The following is a 17,641-nucleotide window of genomic DNA, read 5'->3' as shown; positions in this document are numbered from 1 at the left end:
GGACACTCTAGCGTTCATGCATATGTATTGGTTTGCATGCGCACTAGTGCACACATCTGCATCTCACGCCCTTAAACATAGCTCTAAGGGACTGCTCCATCAGTGCAAATGTTTCTGCTTGCCTGATGCAACAATCTCCTCTCTCCTCCTGACCCCTCCAGCCATTTTTTTTTTTTGGGGGGGTGCAGTGGGTGGGAGGAGAGCCCTGTTTCACAGGCTTCTGCTAGCATGACTGGCTAGCCGAATTTGCTCAAAAAGGATTCACCTCGGAGGGGAGGGAGTTGTAATCTGATGGAACACACATTGTGGGCATGCTAAGTTTTTCTTTAAAAAAAATCATTACCAACATCTCCCTTAAAGACAAAATAAGAACAACAACAGGGACTGTCCCAAGGTGGCTGGAGAACACAGTGAACATGGGTGCGCATGACACTTTGCTACCCCAAACCCTCTCCTACCCTTCTGCCATAGACAGATCACTGCCCCCAACATAGTCTAGCAAATTTCTCCTCCATGCTTGAAATGAATCTAAAATCCTCTGGAGCAGCAGAGGTTGCAAAGGTAGTCGACCACAGCCATTGGGATTCCTAACACACATTCCCCTCCCCTATCATTTTCTTGGATGGTCTTTCCAAACGAAACTTCTGTGTGGCTTTAGCAAACGGGCATCTTGCTTTCAAATGCATTGCTTTCGCAAAGCAACAAACAGCCTTGGGAAGTACAAGGCCTTTTGTTTCCGAACAGGGGAAGAACCTTCGCCGATCAATCAAACTCTGCAAGGCTCATACTAAACTTGTTAGCAAACTGCTTTCAGGGCCACTCTGAGTCCTTGGTATGGCTCTGCCAATTCCGCTCTTGGGCTGGCACCCAGGATCCGGCTTCCCTGTCTCGATATTCTGCACCAAGTCATTCCTAGGAACAAAGAGAAAACAGAAAAGTAAGAACTGCCTTACTGGGTTGCGCTAAGAAGCGGGGAAGGACAAATCTGTCCCTTTTGATTTTTCTTGGTTTCCCCATTTTAAATTCAATTTTCCCCATTTCCACATCAGATTGCAATTTCCCCAGTTGAGATTCTTTTGGGAATTATAGGGACAGAACTACCTAAAATGTATAGAAACTTATTCATGAATGCTACTACAGTGGCAAGAATGTTACTCGCCCAAAAATGGAAAGAAGCAGAAGTCCCAGCAAAATAAGAATGGATACAAAAAACTTATGGAATATGCAGAAATGACGAAACTTACTGGAAGAATAAGAAATCAAGATAACAAACTTTTTATAAGAGAATGGAAATGGTTATTGAATATTTACAGATAAATTGTAAACAGATAAGAACATTGGCAGGATTATTGTAATAACCTGCAGTTTATAAGAGTATATATTTAAAGTAGATGAATAAATCAGCAAGTTAAGTTAATTTGGATATGCAGAAGATATTAAAAATAAATTTAAGGAACTGCAGAAAGAGGGGGGATGAAATGTTAAAATGATTGTAAAATTAGTGAAATGTATAAACCTGAAAAGCATAAATAATTTTTTTAAAAAACAGCAATTTCCTCTCACAAGTCTACATGATAACTCATACTAATTTTCATGTGCATGCAATTTTGCCTAGTATATGCACTTTTTTGCAATAGTTTCCCTAATTTACTGCATTCTAGCACATTCTTTTCACTAATAGAAGCCTTTATTCTTGTAAGCATGTTTGGGCTGGAGAACTGCATAGCAAAATCTGGAGAAGCGTGAATGTTGAAAGATACATGCATTTCAGTTCACATGTATTAGGTAGATTTTCATTAAAAAAGTGTTTTGAATCAAGCCACATTTCTCCCTCACCCCTACTAAGCAGACCAATCCAGTGTTTTCTGCTGTGGCCAACCAGAGGCCTCCAAGAAACCCACAGATGGAGCACGAAGCCCTGCATTTTGTCTTCAGCACATGGCATTTGGAATTAGACTGTACGACTCTCCATGGAGAGCCCAATTAGCTCTTGTGGGTTACAGCAGTCGACAGACTTCTCCTCTCAAAATTTGCATTTTATTTCAGAGAGAGAGATAGAGAGAGAGAAGGTTCATGCCACCTTGCTGAAGCAGGTGTGGGACAGGTCTGGACAGTACCTGGATAGGTGAGTGCCTATGGCCCATACAAACATAGAAAGCTCCTTTATACAGACCTTTAGTCCGTCTGTCTACCAATTCTTTCTTGTACACTGACTGAGACCCCACCTTCCTGGCTACTGTCTCGCCAAAGTGGTACATGCTCTGGTTATCTCCCGACTGGACTACTGCAGTGTGCTCTATGTATAGCCACCTTTGAAGGTGACTTGGAAACTGCAACGAATCCAGAATGCGGCTGCCAGACTAGTGACTGGGAGCAGCCACCAGGCCACGTAACACGGGTCCTAAAATAATTACATTGGCTCCCAGTATGCTTCCGAGCACAATTCAAAGCGTTGGTGCTGACCTTTAAAGCCCTAAATGGCCTCAGCCCTGTATATATGAAGGAGCGTCTCCGCCCCCGCTGTCCAGGCAAGAAACAGAGATCCAGCTCCAAGGGCACTTCTAGCAGTTCCCTCACTGCGAGACGTGAAGTTACAGGGAACCAGGCAGAGGGCGTTCTCAGTAGTGACACCCTCCCTGTGGAACGTCCTCCCATCAGATGTCAAGGAGTTAAATAACCCTATAACTTTCTGCAGACATCTGAAGGCAGCCCTGTTTCGGGAGGCTTTTAATGTTTGATCCCCTCCGCACTGTATTTTTGTTGGAAGCTGCCCAGTGTGGCCGGAGCAACCCAGTCAGATGGGCGGTGTATAAGTAATAAATTATGATTATTATTATATTGTTATTACTGGTTCAGTAATGTCTGCACTGATTTGGGCAGCGACTTCCCAGGGCTTCAGACAGGGAGTTTTATCCCTGTCCTACCTGGAGATGTTAAGGATTGAAGTTGAAACTTTCTACATGCAAGGCAAGTGTTCTCCGTAACCACATGCTCACCACCTTGGGTTCCATGACAGAAGAAAGGTGGGGGTATAAACCTAAGGAAAATAAATAAATAACAAGGGGAGGAGGGCAGGGGGTGGGATAAGAGGATATTAACCTATATCTGGGATGCTTCACAAAAGGAGCACCACAACCCAAAATTGCAGGCTCCAGTGCCACGACAACACCATTAGCATTTAGGGAGCAATTAAGCTGAGCCATGTTGTATCAGACTGAGTTGGGTCCTTGTTATGTACTGAGTGAATAAGATCCAAAATGCAGCAATCTGATTGGTCCTAGAACAATAGGATCCAGAATACAGCAGTCTGATTGGTCTGCAGGAGCCACCCAATCCAACTCCAGTTGGAAGTGAATCCGCAACCTGATTGGCCTACAGGAGAATCCCGGAATTAGTCAATCACGTGGGGCCCATTGTGTATATAAAGCAGACATTAAGTAATTTCGTTGTCCCCGAAGGGGGCAATGACAATAAAGATATTATTATTATTATTATTATTATTATTATTATTATTATTATTTCGGGGGAACTGGCATTCCTTACTACTATGAGCTGAATAAAGAGCATGAAATCCACACTCAGCTCTGAGTATATTTCAGTTCGTCTACCCCACTATCACATTTCTCACAGCAGCCAATCAGATGCTTCTAGGAAGCTTCCAAGTAATGAAGTTCCCTGTGGTTGGTTCCTAGCAGCTGGTATTCGGTGATGGCCTGCTTCTGAACACAGAGGTTCCATGAAGCTACGGGCTTCTTTCACACTAAAGATGTGAAATTTAGCACAGCATAAGCTAGGAAGGGACTGCTAACACCACATTATGATGTCATGAATGGATTGTGTCAGTTATCATGCACGTATTTGGGGGCTCTGTTATTTTTTAATGCGACAATCCCTGAGGGATACTGCAAATACTCACAAGTTCTCTGTAGCACCCCAGATATCTCGGCACTTCTGCCCATCCCAGCCGCAGTAAGGATCTCGCGCTAAAACACAGTTGGCACAGGTGGTGTAGATGCTGCAGTTCGCCAAGGGCACTTGCAGGACCCCCGTGGAATAGCCCACATACAGAATCCCCTAAGAAGGCACAAGCAGAGGAAGACCATTGTCATCACCATTCTTATTCTTGTTTCTCTCTTTGTGTAGCTTTGAGATGGATGTCTGCATTTTTTTAATGAGATACTGCCCCTTAAAAGTATGTTGCCCCAATCCTATGCAAGAAAGTAAAGCCCACCTTTTCAGGGGAGAGCAGCAGGTTTTGGACTGCCTCTGGCTTCTCAAACAGCTGGATCTCCTCAATGATGTGAGCATCGCTGCCGACGACCACGGCTTTGTGAAGGGCACCTTTGTCTGTGGAAGACAAGGCATCAAGTGAGACAAAGTGCTGGCAGAAGGGTTTGTTAAAATGCAGGCCTACCCCCTTCAAGGGCTGTGTCCCCAAAAGGGGCATGTGGGCCTGGATGTAGCCAAGGGGTGGGGGATGGGGGTGGCAGCTGCCCCCTACATAGTTAACTGAGATTCTGTCCCCCATAACAAAAGGCCTGAACCCCCCCAAAAAAGTCCTGGCTATGCCCATGCATGTGGGTGAGGGAAACTGACCTCTTCCCCTTTTGCAGTCTACCCTCCTTCATACATGAGGTTCACTTCCACTTTCAGAGCCCTAACTGTGTGGCAGGGGGTTGCCTTTCTGTTGACTGACCGAAAGTAAGCCATAGGACTGGGGGCGGGGCTGTTCTCTCGTGCTGCCCCTCCTGACTTCAAGGGGAAATTAGGCCCTGAGCAGAAAGAGCTAAGATGGGTGAGACTTGGAAAGATGGACAAAGACGTCTGCAATCCCACCATCAGCTTTCCCAGCTTCTCATGGGAGAAGGTTGTGGTTCCTATACTGCAGGGGGTTGGACTAGAACAGTGTTTCCCAACCTTTTTTGGGCAAAGGCACACTTATTTGATGAAAAAAATCTCAAGGCACACCACCATTACAGCCTCGTGACGTCAGCGCGCAGCGTCACGCCGGGAGGGACGCACGAAAGTGTAAGTTTCAATTTTTCCCCTCCCCCTTGCTGGGGAACCTCCAAGCTTTGGGGGTGGGGGGGAGGAGGCAGCAAAGCGAGGGACTGAGGGACTCCTCCAACGACAAGGGTTGGGGAAGAAGAGAAAGGGCTATTCCGCTCCAGTCCTTTCTGAAGGAGCTGAGGGTGGGGGTCCTCTGGCGCCTTCGGCGAAACGGCGCCTGCCCAGAGCGCTTCTAGGAGGCTGCCTTTGTGCGCGACGTAAAGCCCTCTTTCCCTCCCTCCAGCCCCGTGTCACCTGTGGAAAAGGGGGCTGGATCCAGTGACGCAACTCGGAAAACTGTTAGGGAAGCCAGAGCAGGAAAGTGAGTGGGGGCGGCGTCGCCGCTTTAACCCACGTTTCCTTTTTGAAAGACAAACTTAAGACTAGATGACCCTTGGGACCCCTGCCAACTCTACAGTTCTATGGCCCTTTGTGGAGGGGGGGCAGCACCTGGAAAGACGGGCTAGGGGATAATTGGGGCGGCCGCCTTAGGCACACCAGAAGCGAAGCACGTCCTGAGCTACAAAAACAAACCCAATTCCTGCCTCGTTTTTTGCAGTTTCTGCAAAGCGAGGGAGTCTCCCCCGCCTCCATTCCTCGGTGCCTCCTCCTCCCCCTGCTCCCCACTACGGGTCTCCCCTGCACTTGGCCAGGCCGCCTCGCCCTCCTTCCTTTCCCAGAGCAGTGGCTCAGAGCGCCTCCTTGCACCGCAGGTACACTCCGTGGGGAGGGGAGGGAGCGGAAGCCCAGACCAGCCCCCAACCCGCTTAGTCCGACCCCTCAAACCTTCCCAAAATAAGAACTCTGCGTTCTACAACGTCACCCCCCAGCGGGGCCCCCTTTATTCCCGGTGAGAGGGGGGCGGCGGAGGGAAAAAGCTGCTTCCCACACTTACCCGCCGCCATCTTGACTTCCCGCAATGAGCCGGATGCAGCGCCTAAGCTCCCTGCCGTCGCTTCTCCGCCTCCTCTACTTTGCACAAGGCTTCAGGGTCGCCGGCCGATTCATCCATCGGCCGCTCTTTCAAGCCCACTCGGAGGAGGAATGAGTCGAAAGAGCCAGAGACGCAGCCGCAGTGGAAGCCCCGCCCCTCCCTTCCAGTCTCGGGGCAGGGCAGAGGCCACCAGGCTGGCAAGCAGAGTGCCGAGAGCGAGGAAGCTGATGCAACGCGGAGGCAGACCCCGGCTGGCGTGTGTTAGAGCATAGTTTCCCAACCTTTTTTGGACTCGCCCGCCTCCCTCCAGGCAACATCTCGCGGCACACCAGGCAACATCTCGCGGCACACTAGTGTGCCGCGGAACACCGGTTGGGAAACACTGGACTAGAAGACCCTTTCGGTCCCTTCCAACTCTGCACTTCTATGATTCTATGAACCTTTAGCACATTATCTGGTGACCTTTGACACGATGGACAGCTAGCTTCTGGGAGTGGTGGCGCCCACCCTGTGGAATGCCCTCCCACCAGATGTCAAGGAAATAAACAACTATCTGACTTTTAGAAGACATCTGAAGGCAGCCCTGTTTAGGGTAGTTGCTAACGTTTGAAGTTTTATTCTGTTTAATATTCTGTTGGAAGCTGCTCATAGTGGCTGGGGAAACCCAGCCAGATGGGCAGGGTATAAATAAAACATTATTATTATTATTATTATTATTATTATTATTATTATTATTAATCAAAATGCTTGCGATCAATGCTGTTCAGCTCATCAGTTGGTTAAATGTTGCAGCCCTTGTTGGGTCAAAGGGAATAGTGAGGTGACAAAGCAATTAGCTCAATCTCTACCACCAAAGCAAACAACAACCACCCATACCTGTCCCAAGAAACATCACGTTGTAGGGATGTCCCAAGCTGTTCTGAGTTTGGTGCACTACAATCCGGGTGTATTTAACGTTTTGCTTCACCAGCAGAGGTTGGTTATGGGTTGGCTCAATCTTCTCATCCATCAGATAGTGGTCTTTCATGAACGTCAGAGCTTTGTCTGAAGACGGGCCGACAGAGCACTGCAGGGAGAAGAAGCTCAAACATTATAAAAGATAGGAAGCTGCCTTTGACTGAGTCAGACGATTGGTTCTTCTAGCTTTTTACTGTAAAACTATACAGTGGTATCTCGGTACTCGAAAGGCTTGGCTCCTGAACAATTCGGCTCCCAAACGCCGCAAATCCGGAAGTAAGTGTTGTGGTTTGCGAATGTTTTCGGAAGCCAAACGTTCGATGCGGCTTCCATGGCTTCCAAGTGAGTGCAGGAAGCTACTGCAGCCAACCGGAAGCCGTGCCTTGGTTGTCGAATGGCTTTGGGAGTCAAACGGACTCCCAGAATGGATTAAGTTCAAGAACCAAGGTACCCCTGTACTGAGTGGCTGCCCTCAGAATGGCCAGTGGTTTGCGATGTTGGAAGCTGTCATCCAATGACTTCTGGAGAGCATCACGTCAGCTACCCCGGATCTATACTGACTTGCAGCCACCTGCAGCCAGAGATTCAGGCAGGGGTCTTTCCCAGCCTTGCCTGGAGATGCCAGGGATTGAACCTGGGGCCTTTTTCCAGGCAAAGCTGGCCCTGAGCTATGGTGCTGCAAAAAGCCAACAGAGTGACCAGGAGCACCACTTAGTTCTTTCTGTAATAATTAAAATATTGCTGTAGGTTTGTCGGGTTGCTCTGGATTATATCTGTGGGTCCCACCAAGCCTGTGATTTAGTAATGAGGAGCTTAGAATATAGCAGAGTGAACCTGCTGAACTGGTCAATCCAGTCTTTTGGTTAAGACAATATACCCTGGCCAAGTAGCTTATCTGCATGTGCAAATATGTTGGTGTTTTGTCACAGAAACAACTGAGTGGGTTTTCCCCACCCCTTCACCTGGCTAGGGGTGACATGATCTTGTAATTATGAAGATGACAGCCAGGGCTAAAGTGTCTGCGAATCTGGAAGGTGCTGGGAGTTGGAAGGACATATAGAGGCTTGAATTGCTCTGTGTTCTGAATTGAAAGCTTTGGGGACCCTCCAGAGGACATCTACAGCTGAGCAAATGCCATAAGAGAGAAAAGGGCTGGAACTAGGCAGGACAACAGAAGGAATAAAATCTTATCCTGCGACTATTGCAGAAGAAATAGATTAACATCATGGAAGGAACCTTTCATCTCTAGACCCTAATCCTGATAGACCTTGGAAAAGGTCCACAGCTGATCTAGGTGAACTGGGAGGTCACCACTATTCAGTTGGCACTGAATAGTGCCAGCACTATTCCAGGTACAGTGAGATACTCTCCTCGCCTGACGTAACTTTGACATTGTTGCACAAATGAACAACCCCTCCAGGTGAACTCGTGACCAACAGTGCAAACCATTTTATGGCAACAAAATCCCAGGCATGCTGGTTACATAACACCTTTTGCCATGTTACCACCAGCCCAAGCAGATGGAGAGGCAGAGAGAAAGGTACAGAGGGGACATCAAACCTTAAGACAACATGGCCCATGTATTGCCCTTTTTAGCTACATGACTAGTTTTGGATAAACCACTGGATTTGGCCCAGGAGTATTGCTGATGGGAAGAACATCCATTCCAACCTGGGGAACAGTTGCCTCTTCAGTTTACCAAGGAGTTATGGCTGCCTTTCTAGGGCCTATTCAATTTGGTGCAAGAACTACATTTAAAGGCAGGAAAGTTTAGATCAAACTTGATTAAGAAGAGGGCAAGGCAGACTCTGGCTTCAATGCAAGGAGAATGCTAGGAGCAATACATACACTGCCAGGACGAGGGTTCATGGCCTGGCCATTGTAGGTCATCCATCGGGAACAGTCCTTGTTCAACTCCTTGTATTTCCCATCAAAGGCTTTTTTGATAGCATCGTGCCTGAAGGCACACACTGCTGAGCTCCCAAGATTTCCTGCCTGCCTGCAAAGAAATATACAAGGTAGTTGCCCCACTAGAATTTTGCATATTCTCTGAGGCACATTTATTTACAGTATCTCCAATTAGCACAATGCTAGACCAAAAATGAATTCTGAAGTAAGAGTAGATGATCTGTCAATTTCAACTTTTCTCAGTTTCTCATTTTTCCAGTCTCAAGTTTAGCTTGTTGCATTTCCAGATCAGTTTGCCTTATTATATTTTTCTAAAAAGGTCTGTACAAACATTTGTCAGCATTTTAGTGTGCATTTCTCCCGACACACTTTTTTTTTTATAAACAATTTTGCCTAATATAATTCCTTTTGGCTTCTTGCTACCAATAAGATATGCAATTTGGGGCTGGAGAACTACATTGCAAAATTCAGAGAAGCACAAGTTTCAAAGGATAGTTGTGTTTCCAATTAATTTAATAAATAAAAAAATTGAAAAATTGTCCAGTAGCACCTTAGAGACCAACTAAGTTTGTTCTGGGTATGAGCTTTCGTGTGCATGCACACTTCTTCAGATGCCAATTTAATGTTTTATTTAATGTTTGGGGAAGTGCAGATTAGGGAGGTTCCCGTTAAAATGCAGACCAACCCAAATTTCTCCCCCACCCTCACTAAGACTAAGACCCTCACAGCCTTACCACTGAGAACCAAAGACACCGTAGAAATCAGCACCACCTCCTGGCTGTGGGAGGGCAAACATGTGTTGGATGACAGTATAAGGGAACTGCCCCTGCTGGGTGCAAGACAGCTGAGCTTTCAGAAATGTGGTCCATTTCCTTTGCAATACCTTGTCTCCTCCAACGTCATTCTAGAGAGGATGGAAAAGCAAGCATCACTAACAAACCAGGGAGACAATTTAACCACTTCCTCGCTTACTCACTGTTGGCCTGATAGCAGACCAATTGAAGGAGTAGACAGTGGTATCTCAGTTGCTGAACATCTCGGAAGCCGAACATTTTGGTTTCTGAATGGCGAAACCCGGAAGTAAATGCTTCCATTTTCGAACGTGCCTCAGAAGTCCAATGGCTTCCGCTGAGTTTTTTCCCCAATTTTCTTCATGGACTTTGCAGAGCGCCCTGTGCGCCTTGGTTTTCTAACATTTTGGAAGTCGAACAGTCTTCCGGAATGGATTATTATTATTACAGTGGTGCCTCGCAAGACGAAAAGAATTCGTTCCGCGAGTCTTTTCGTATTGCGATGTTTTTCGTCTTGCGAAGCATGGTCCGTCACAACTGCGCCTCTTCAAGCGGCTTTTAAAAAAAAGTGCAAGACGTTTTCATCTTGCGAAGCAAGCCCATAGGGAAATTCGTTTAGCGAAGCAACACAAAAACGGAAAACCCTTTTGTCTAGCGAATTTTTTCGTCTTGCGAGGCATTCGTCTTGCAGGGCACCACTGTATTAACCTCCCCTTCACCCTCAGGTCCCTAAGTAGCCCCTGAACTGTCTGATGGCTCTCTCGGGATAATCAGATTGCTGGTTGTCTGTATTAATCCTGTCAATGTTTTTAGGTGCTACTGGAAGGAATTTTTTTATTTTAATCCTGTCAATGTTACTGTTTGCTTTGTTTTACTGTTTTATGCAATGTTGCACATTTTTCTCTTGATTTTGACCTTGTTTGTATAATGAAACCTGAATCACGATGTATTAAACAACAACAGGGGTAAAAGCATATGCTTAGTCCTCACACTGAGGATGTGCAATGTGACTTTTCTTCCCATTTATTTAACTATTTATAATACACACTTGGAAAGTTGTTCATTGTGCCTGTGTGAAGTTTGCCACCTATGATCTGGAGGCAGGTCTCAGGTTCAGTCCCTAGCTGTTCCCTACATGGGTGCCCTGCTGCTGGGCTTCCCAGAGGAGTCTGGTTGACCACTGAGAGAAACAGCAAGATGCTGGCATTGGGATGTAAGAAAGCAGCGATTTCCCCTCCAAACTGCATTTTGTCACAATCAGCGCTGCTTCCATTCCACTGCAGTTCAGATTTCACCAACTACTATGTTATTCATCTTTCTGTCTGCTGTTTAGTGTAAGTTATGTAAATTGCGAAGTTACATTCATCGCAATGTAAAAGAGGAACGTTAAAACAATGTTTAATAAGCCATTCATTATGTATTGTTTGTGTGCTTCAAAAAACCCAACAAAATTATGTGAACAAGTACGAATAGAATTCGCCTGACTGATTTCCATTCCTGGCCACAGACGGAAGCACAGATTGCAGCAATTTTCACTTCCTTTTCAATTTTCACCAGCGGTTTCTGATATCCCTATGCTAGAGTCATTAGATCAACCTTCCATAGCTTGCAACGCTACAAATGTTCACAGAATACAGTGGTACCTCAGGTTAAGAACTTAATTCGTTCCGGAGGTCCGTTCTTAACCTGAAACTGTTCTTAACCTGAAGCACCACTTTAGCTAATGGGGCCTCCTGCTGCCGCTGCACGATTTCTGTTCTCATCCTGAAGCAAAGTTCTTAACCCGAGGTACTACGGTATTTCTGGGTTGGCGGAGTCTGTAACCTGAAACGTCTGTAACCCGAGGTACCACTGTAATAAAATTGTAGAGTTGGAAGGGATTCAAAGGAACATGCTGCAATGCTGGAGTCACTGGCCCTAACTGTACAGCCAATGGACAATGATAATGGTAGTAGTAGTACAACACCCCTAATTGCTTTTCCTATCTTTAATTCTGAATTTTAAATTGTTGCAACCTGCCCTTTGACCTGCTGGTGAAGGCTAATAAATGCAATGATGATGATGATGATGATGATGATGATGATGATGATGATGATGCTACTTTTACTACTACTACTACTACTAACATCTGGCGGGCATCAGTTTTGGGAACGCAACCCTAGAAAGCCATCCTTTCTGATTTAGCAGAAGCTCCCCTTGTGTTCTGGTCTCCAGTTAAGAGATTTCAGGAAGGATGGATAGGAGCAAGGGCATGAAAGCATCTGATATTCAGAGGGAGACTGAACACAGAAGTCCTATGTAATTGCCATTGGCTGACCTAGCCTCTGTGAACTTGTCCAATATTTTTTTTAAAAAATCCAAAACTAAAAACTATTTAAGCTACCAGCCATCAGTACATCTTGTGCCAGTGGATTCTCAAATTACACTTCGTCCTTTCATTTGTCTGCCCCAAATCTGCTTCTTATAATTCAAGCATTACGAGAGGGGAAGGGAAAATCATTGGCAGTCCACTATTGTCCAAAAGGGAATAAATCTCTATTATGTGTCCTTGCTCCAACCTACCAACCTTGGCCTTATTGTTGTCTTTTTTTGTAAAGGAAAATCCTTTCCAATATGTTAGCAAAATAATTAAAACTAAATTCTGGCTCCAGTTCCTTCTTGGGAAAGCCTCTTTTCCAGTCCCAGAAATGTGATGAATGAAGGCAAGGGATAGCCACTCTGCACATGCCCATGTGTTACTCCTTCAGACATTCAAGAGCTAAAGCTTTGCCACAGAATATGTTCCTGGGGCTGAGCCCAAGCAAGTCCCACCTCAAAAGCTCCCTTGATTCTTGAGACGGCTCACCTTGCAGACACGAGCCACCCTGGAGACGGTCAGTTTCTCGAAGAAGTCAAACTCCTTAGCTGTTTCCCCAAAGAAAAAGTAGACCTTGTCGTCGACTGGGATGTTGAAGGAGGCCACAAAAGCTGCATCACCTGGAGAGGGAAGCCAGACATGAGATCCCCTTTGCCCTCCCAGTTCTTGACTCAGCTGGCGTGAATCCCCAGGCGAAAGCTTGTTGCCTAGGAGATGCATCTTCTCTGGGTACCAATCCATTAACTATCAGTTGCCTAGGCGACCAGGCCATGGTGGATGGTGGGAGTCACTGGATGCTAGTTGGGGGTTGGACTAAGACCCTTCCCCCTTCCCCAGTCCTCCGGTTGTGCTCTTACCATGCAGCCAGTTATCTGTCTTCAAAACAGTCCTGCTGCCCAGGGTGCGGGTGATGATGGCCTCATTGCCTTGAAAGTTGTTCCTGGTACCTGTGTAAAGTTCGCCATCTGCAGAGTAAAGGCAGGAAACAAGATAATTCCTTCTCAGGAACCGTCCCTGTTTTCTGGAGTTCTGGTAATTCACTGCCAGTCAGTATGCTTTGCTAACTTCCCCACCCTTCGGCTCCCTCCCCAGGGCCCATAACAGTTAAATCTCAGAATGGGCATCTCATCTCCAGTGCACATCCCTGGGAAAGGCACCAGCATGGGTCCGGGCACAGCACAGGCCTCTATTGCCAGCTGGCGGGGGCTGATGGGAGTTGTAGTCCAAAACATCTGGATGGGGAAGGCTGGATTAGAGCCTTAGTAATGTGTCGTGGGGGACAGGCAATGATTCTGGGGTGTTACAAGGGCTCACCGACTACGATTGCTGTATTCTGATGTTGAGGGTCAAAGGGGCAAATGCCCTTCCCTTCCAGGAGGAGAGGTTTGCCGTTTACATCAGTCGCCAGGGTAAAATTCTCCAGGTCCTAGCAAGCCAGGGAAAGAAAAGGGGGAAAAGAAGGAAAAAAAGAATATATTGGAAAGCGTCCTTCAGAAAGCAAGCATCCCTATTTGCTGCACAATTTGGGAAATGTCATTTCTTCCTAATATAGTTTTGCATAATTCTTTTTGCATAATTATATCTACTGCATTTTGGGCATGGGTCTTATCTTCTTCTAGGATACTCTGGGTGCCTTATGCATAACCCTTGCTTTGTTCTGATCCTCTAAACACCTTTGGAGGTTAGGTCAGGTCAAGCAGTAATGCTTGACTAGTTCACAAATGTTCAGTAAGCTTTTTTTTGTTTTGTTTTTTCATTTGATTTTTTCATCATCTTCATCATCATCATTTATTATTTCTACCCCATCTATCTGGCTGAGTTTCTCCTGCCACTCTGGGTGGCTCCCAATAGAATATTAAAAGCACAATAAAACATCAAACATTAAAAACTACCCTAAACAGGGCTGCCTTCAGATGTCTTCTAAAAGTCAGATAGTTGTTTATTTCCTTGACATCTGATGGGAGGGCATTCCACAGGGCAGGCACCACTACCGAGAAGGCCCTCTGCCTGGTTCCCTGTAACCCCACTTCTTGCAGTGAGGGAACCGCCAGAAGGCCCTTGGAGCTGGACCTCAGTGTCCGGGCAGAACGGTGGCGGTGGAGACGCTCCTTCAGGTATACTGAGCCGAGGCCGTGTAGGGCTTTAAAGGTCAGCACCAACATATATATATATATACTGCTTGGTTGTAGAAAACCTCAAAGTTTTGTGTCTGGATGAGGCTCTGTGTTTGGAAAATGGTGAGACTAAGCTCTGAGAATCAACCAAACATTTATTGTTCTCTCCATGCTGCAGATGGGGGAGTTGAGATGTGTGCAAAAACAGCTTGCCTAAGGTGCATCTAGCGACTTCATGGCAAAGATTCAAGATTCAAACCGGGGATCTCTGGTCTTTTGCCTCAGCCTCTTAGTTACTAGGCTGCTCCAGTTCAGGGATGGGCAGGTGGTACAAGGCATCCATTGGGTCTCTTGAGGCAGTTATAGGCATGCAGCATAGCAGTCTGGAAATCCAATGGGTGCTCCCCTGGAGATTAGATGCAACATCACAAAGGATGCAGAGGTTTTCGCCAGTCCAGGACTAGCCAGTGTGGCACCCTGCAGATGTTGGACCACAAGTCCCATCAGCGCCATCCGGCATAGCCAGTGGTTGGGAATGATGGGAGCTGGAGTCCAACAACTGGCAGAGGGCACCACCTTGGCTACCCCTTGCTCAGTTGCTAGCCTGGTAGAGCCTGCCCCCTTCCCTCTCTGCCCCAGGAACTCACAACGTAAGTGCAGGTGGGGCTGAAAGCGTACGTCCCGCAGGCGTAAAGGTGTGTGTCGTTCAGCTGCACCAGGACACGGATGAAATTGAAACATTCTGTCTGTGGAGATGAAGAGGGGAAATCAAGATTGAACTTCCAGTTACATTTGCATCCCAGAGGAAGTTTCCACCGGGAGGTTGTTGAAACGCACAACTGTGTCCTACAGTGTACAGAATGCGCATGAAAGCAGCCCCTTTTCCGCTTGCAAATTCGAATGGGTTTTTGAAGTGGTTGAGAGGTAACACCTGCATTATTTGTTTCCTTAAAACATGAAGCCTGCAGTTCCTCTACATGGGAGGCTATGGGCCCTTCTTACAGCTTCTTTCGTGGGGTAACTCTTCCTCTTCCAGTGAGTCTCACCTGGCTCAGGAGGCTGTGCAAAATAAGGGGCCATGACACAGAGGCACCATCCTGCTCTTCAAAATCTAGCAAAGCCCCGCCATCTGTTAGGATTGGGAGGCACTCCAGAAGAATGTCTTTTGGTGGTGGCTCCCAACAGTTATGGCACGAATTACCTGCTCAGGTCTGACAGATTCAAGAGCTTTATATAGACCCCAAATCTCTATTTATCCAGACAAGTTTTGGCCTTTAGTTTCAAGTATGGGAGGTTGCTCCCCCCTCCACTTCTCTCTCTCTCTCTCTCTCTCTCTCTCTCTCTCTCTCTCTCTCATGTTTAATCAGCTTACAGTCAAGACTGTCTGTTTGTTTTTCATTACTGCTCTTTGAGGGTCTCTCTTGTCCAAAGACAAGCTATAAATTCCCCAATAAGCAAATGAATAAACTATCCACCAGGGGGAGCGACACACGTGCATAATTCTGCTTTGACAAGTGCCCTGGGTGATTCGAAATACATCGGCAAGGATTTCTGATTCTCAACAGTTTAACAATGGCAGGAACAAAGACCCCCACCCACGCCTTAAATTATACTGTTGGTATGAAGAAAGGGGGGGGGGGCAGAGCAAGCAGACCAGGAATCAATCAATCTCTCTCTCTCTCTCTCTCTCTCTCTCTCTCTCTCTCTCTCTGTGTGTGTGTGTGTGTGTTTATGGACTGTGATCTCTATTCAGTTCTAGCACTCAAAACAAACTCCTGGGCTCAAAATTCTCTTAACTATCAATGTACATGGTTTGCACCTGGCACCAGTGGATCTGAGAGAGCAAGTAATCCCCTCATCCCCCAAAAAACAGACAACCCCCTACCCACCCAGAGTAGATCCCACAATCCTGAAGCCATTTTAGGGTGTGTTAAGCATACATCTGGACTGACTTGTTCCTCCCTCGCCTGGCCCCACAGAAAATACCAATTTGAGGGCACACTAGACATAGCACAGGAGACCTGCAAGCAGAACCACCCCTGGTTTTATGCTGCTGCTTCTTGCACAGCTGAGTTTCCTATATCTTACCCCCACCCCCACCCCATGGGTCAGGCAGCTGTTTTGGAGTGCAGATAGGGACCAAAACCAGCCAAATGCAGGAGGAAAGAGTTAAGCTCCCCCTTCGTCAGCACCATGGTCACCGACCCTGATTCAACCCCCACTCCACTCAGGGTCTGCTTTTATATTTGCTGCACGCAGACACACATACACACAAAGTTATAATTCCTAAGCAAGGAAATAAAGCTTCACACACAGAGAGAGACATAGACATATCTTACCTCATTGCTTTTCTTCTTGAAGACACACTCAACCTTTTTTGTGGCTGTGGGGCCCCACAGTATCTATCACAGGAAAAGGGAAAGACTTTAGATAATAGTAGTAGTAGTAGTAGTAGTAGTAGTAGTAATTCTCTGATTTTCTGATTTTTCCAGTCTAAAATTCAATTCTTCACATTTGCATATCCCTTTGCGTTGTTTTTTTTAATGCCCTCGTGAAATTTGTCAGCATTCTAGGGCTGATAAGCAAATTGCAGTATGCCGTTTCCTCTAATAATATAGTACAATTTTTTGCATGTTATTTCCCTTCCCCTCCCTGTCCCAATACATGCTTCTTTATGCCCACTTAGAGAAACGGCACCACAACATTTGGAAAAGTGCCAGTTGTGGCACATTTCTGCTATCCCCAGTCTGCCCCTTTTAAGATACTTGAGTCTTCCTAGTCCTCTATTATCTGTAAACGGAGAAGTCCTGTCCACAAATTGAGATAATGTTGTGCTTTTCACTGGGTGGCTTATTCCCGCCTTACAGCCACCTGTCTCTGGCCCCTGGACATTATTTTGGTGAAGGTGATCAGCTGGCTAATTCTGCTGGTTAAACAGGACCTGGGTTGGCAACTTTTAAGAGAGGGCTGTTGTTATATAAACCTGTGGTCCTCAATGCGTTGAACCATCGTTCAACCTGGACACTTAGGTCCTGCTCTGAGGGCCTTCTGGCAGTTCCCTCACTGCGAGAAGCAAAGCTACAGGGAACCAGGCAGAGGGCCTTCTCGGTAGTGGTGCCTGCCCTGTGGAATGCCCTCCCATCAGATGTCAAGGAGATAAATCATTATATGACCTTCCATAGACATCTGAAGACAGTTCTGTATCAGGAAGCTTTTAACATCTGATATTTTGGTGGGTTCTTTTATATTCTATTGAAAGCAGCCCAGAGTGGCTGGGGAAACTCATTGAGATGGGCAGGGTACAAGTAATATTTTTTTTTAAAAAACTCTACACAGTAAGCTCTTAACTTACATGCATTTAACTTGTGCGCATTCAGCTTTACAGGCTTGGCACAAAAAAAAGGGGAATTAAGAAGGTGGTGGCAAGGGGCAGGGCATCTGGGGTGGGAAAGAGTTTGGCAGTCCCACCCACCATTGAACCCTATGTCTTGACTATACGCAGTTTTGCCTTTAGGCACAATCCCCCGGAACG

At 46.5% G+C, this 17,641-nt stretch overlaps 1 protein-coding gene across 9 annotated transcripts in view; it reads right to left on the bottom strand.

Annotated features, from left to right (window-relative positions):
- SEMA4A (semaphorin 4A) overlaps window positions 1-17,641 on the bottom strand; it is a 75,621-nt gene that overhangs the window by 5,026 nt on the left and 52,954 nt on the right. For all 9 annotated transcript variants that reach the window (XM_082203689.1, XM_082203688.1, XM_082203692.1 and 6 more), the window contains 11 exons: window positions 16,449-16,511; window positions 14,757-14,855; window positions 13,310-13,421; window positions 12,853-12,960; window positions 12,485-12,615; window positions 9,583-9,752; window positions 8,789-8,939; window positions 6,860-7,049; window positions 4,232-4,347; window positions 3,917-4,074; window positions 794-912 (listed from right to left, as the gene is read on the bottom strand). In XM_082203689.1, coding sequence (XP_082059815.1) covers window positions 794-912; window positions 3,917-4,074; window positions 4,232-4,347; window positions 6,860-7,049; window positions 8,789-8,939; window positions 9,583-9,752; window positions 12,485-12,615; window positions 12,853-12,960; window positions 13,310-13,421; window positions 14,757-14,855; window positions 16,449-16,511 — 1,417 coding nt within the window. The remainder of the gene's footprint in view (window positions 1-793; window positions 913-3,916; window positions 4,075-4,231; window positions 4,348-6,859; window positions 7,050-8,788; window positions 8,940-9,582; window positions 9,753-12,484; window positions 12,616-12,852; window positions 12,961-13,309; window positions 13,422-14,756; window positions 14,856-16,448; window positions 16,512-17,641) is intronic.

This window comes from Podarcis vaucheri, assembly GCF_965113315.1.
Source record: "Podarcis vaucheri genome assembly, chromosome: 16".
NCBI lineage: Eukaryota > Metazoa > Chordata > Lepidosauria > Squamata > Lacertidae > Podarcis > Podarcis vaucheri.
Note: the sequence above shows the minus strand (reverse complement) of the source record. Positions and strands in the feature narration are given on the sequence as shown.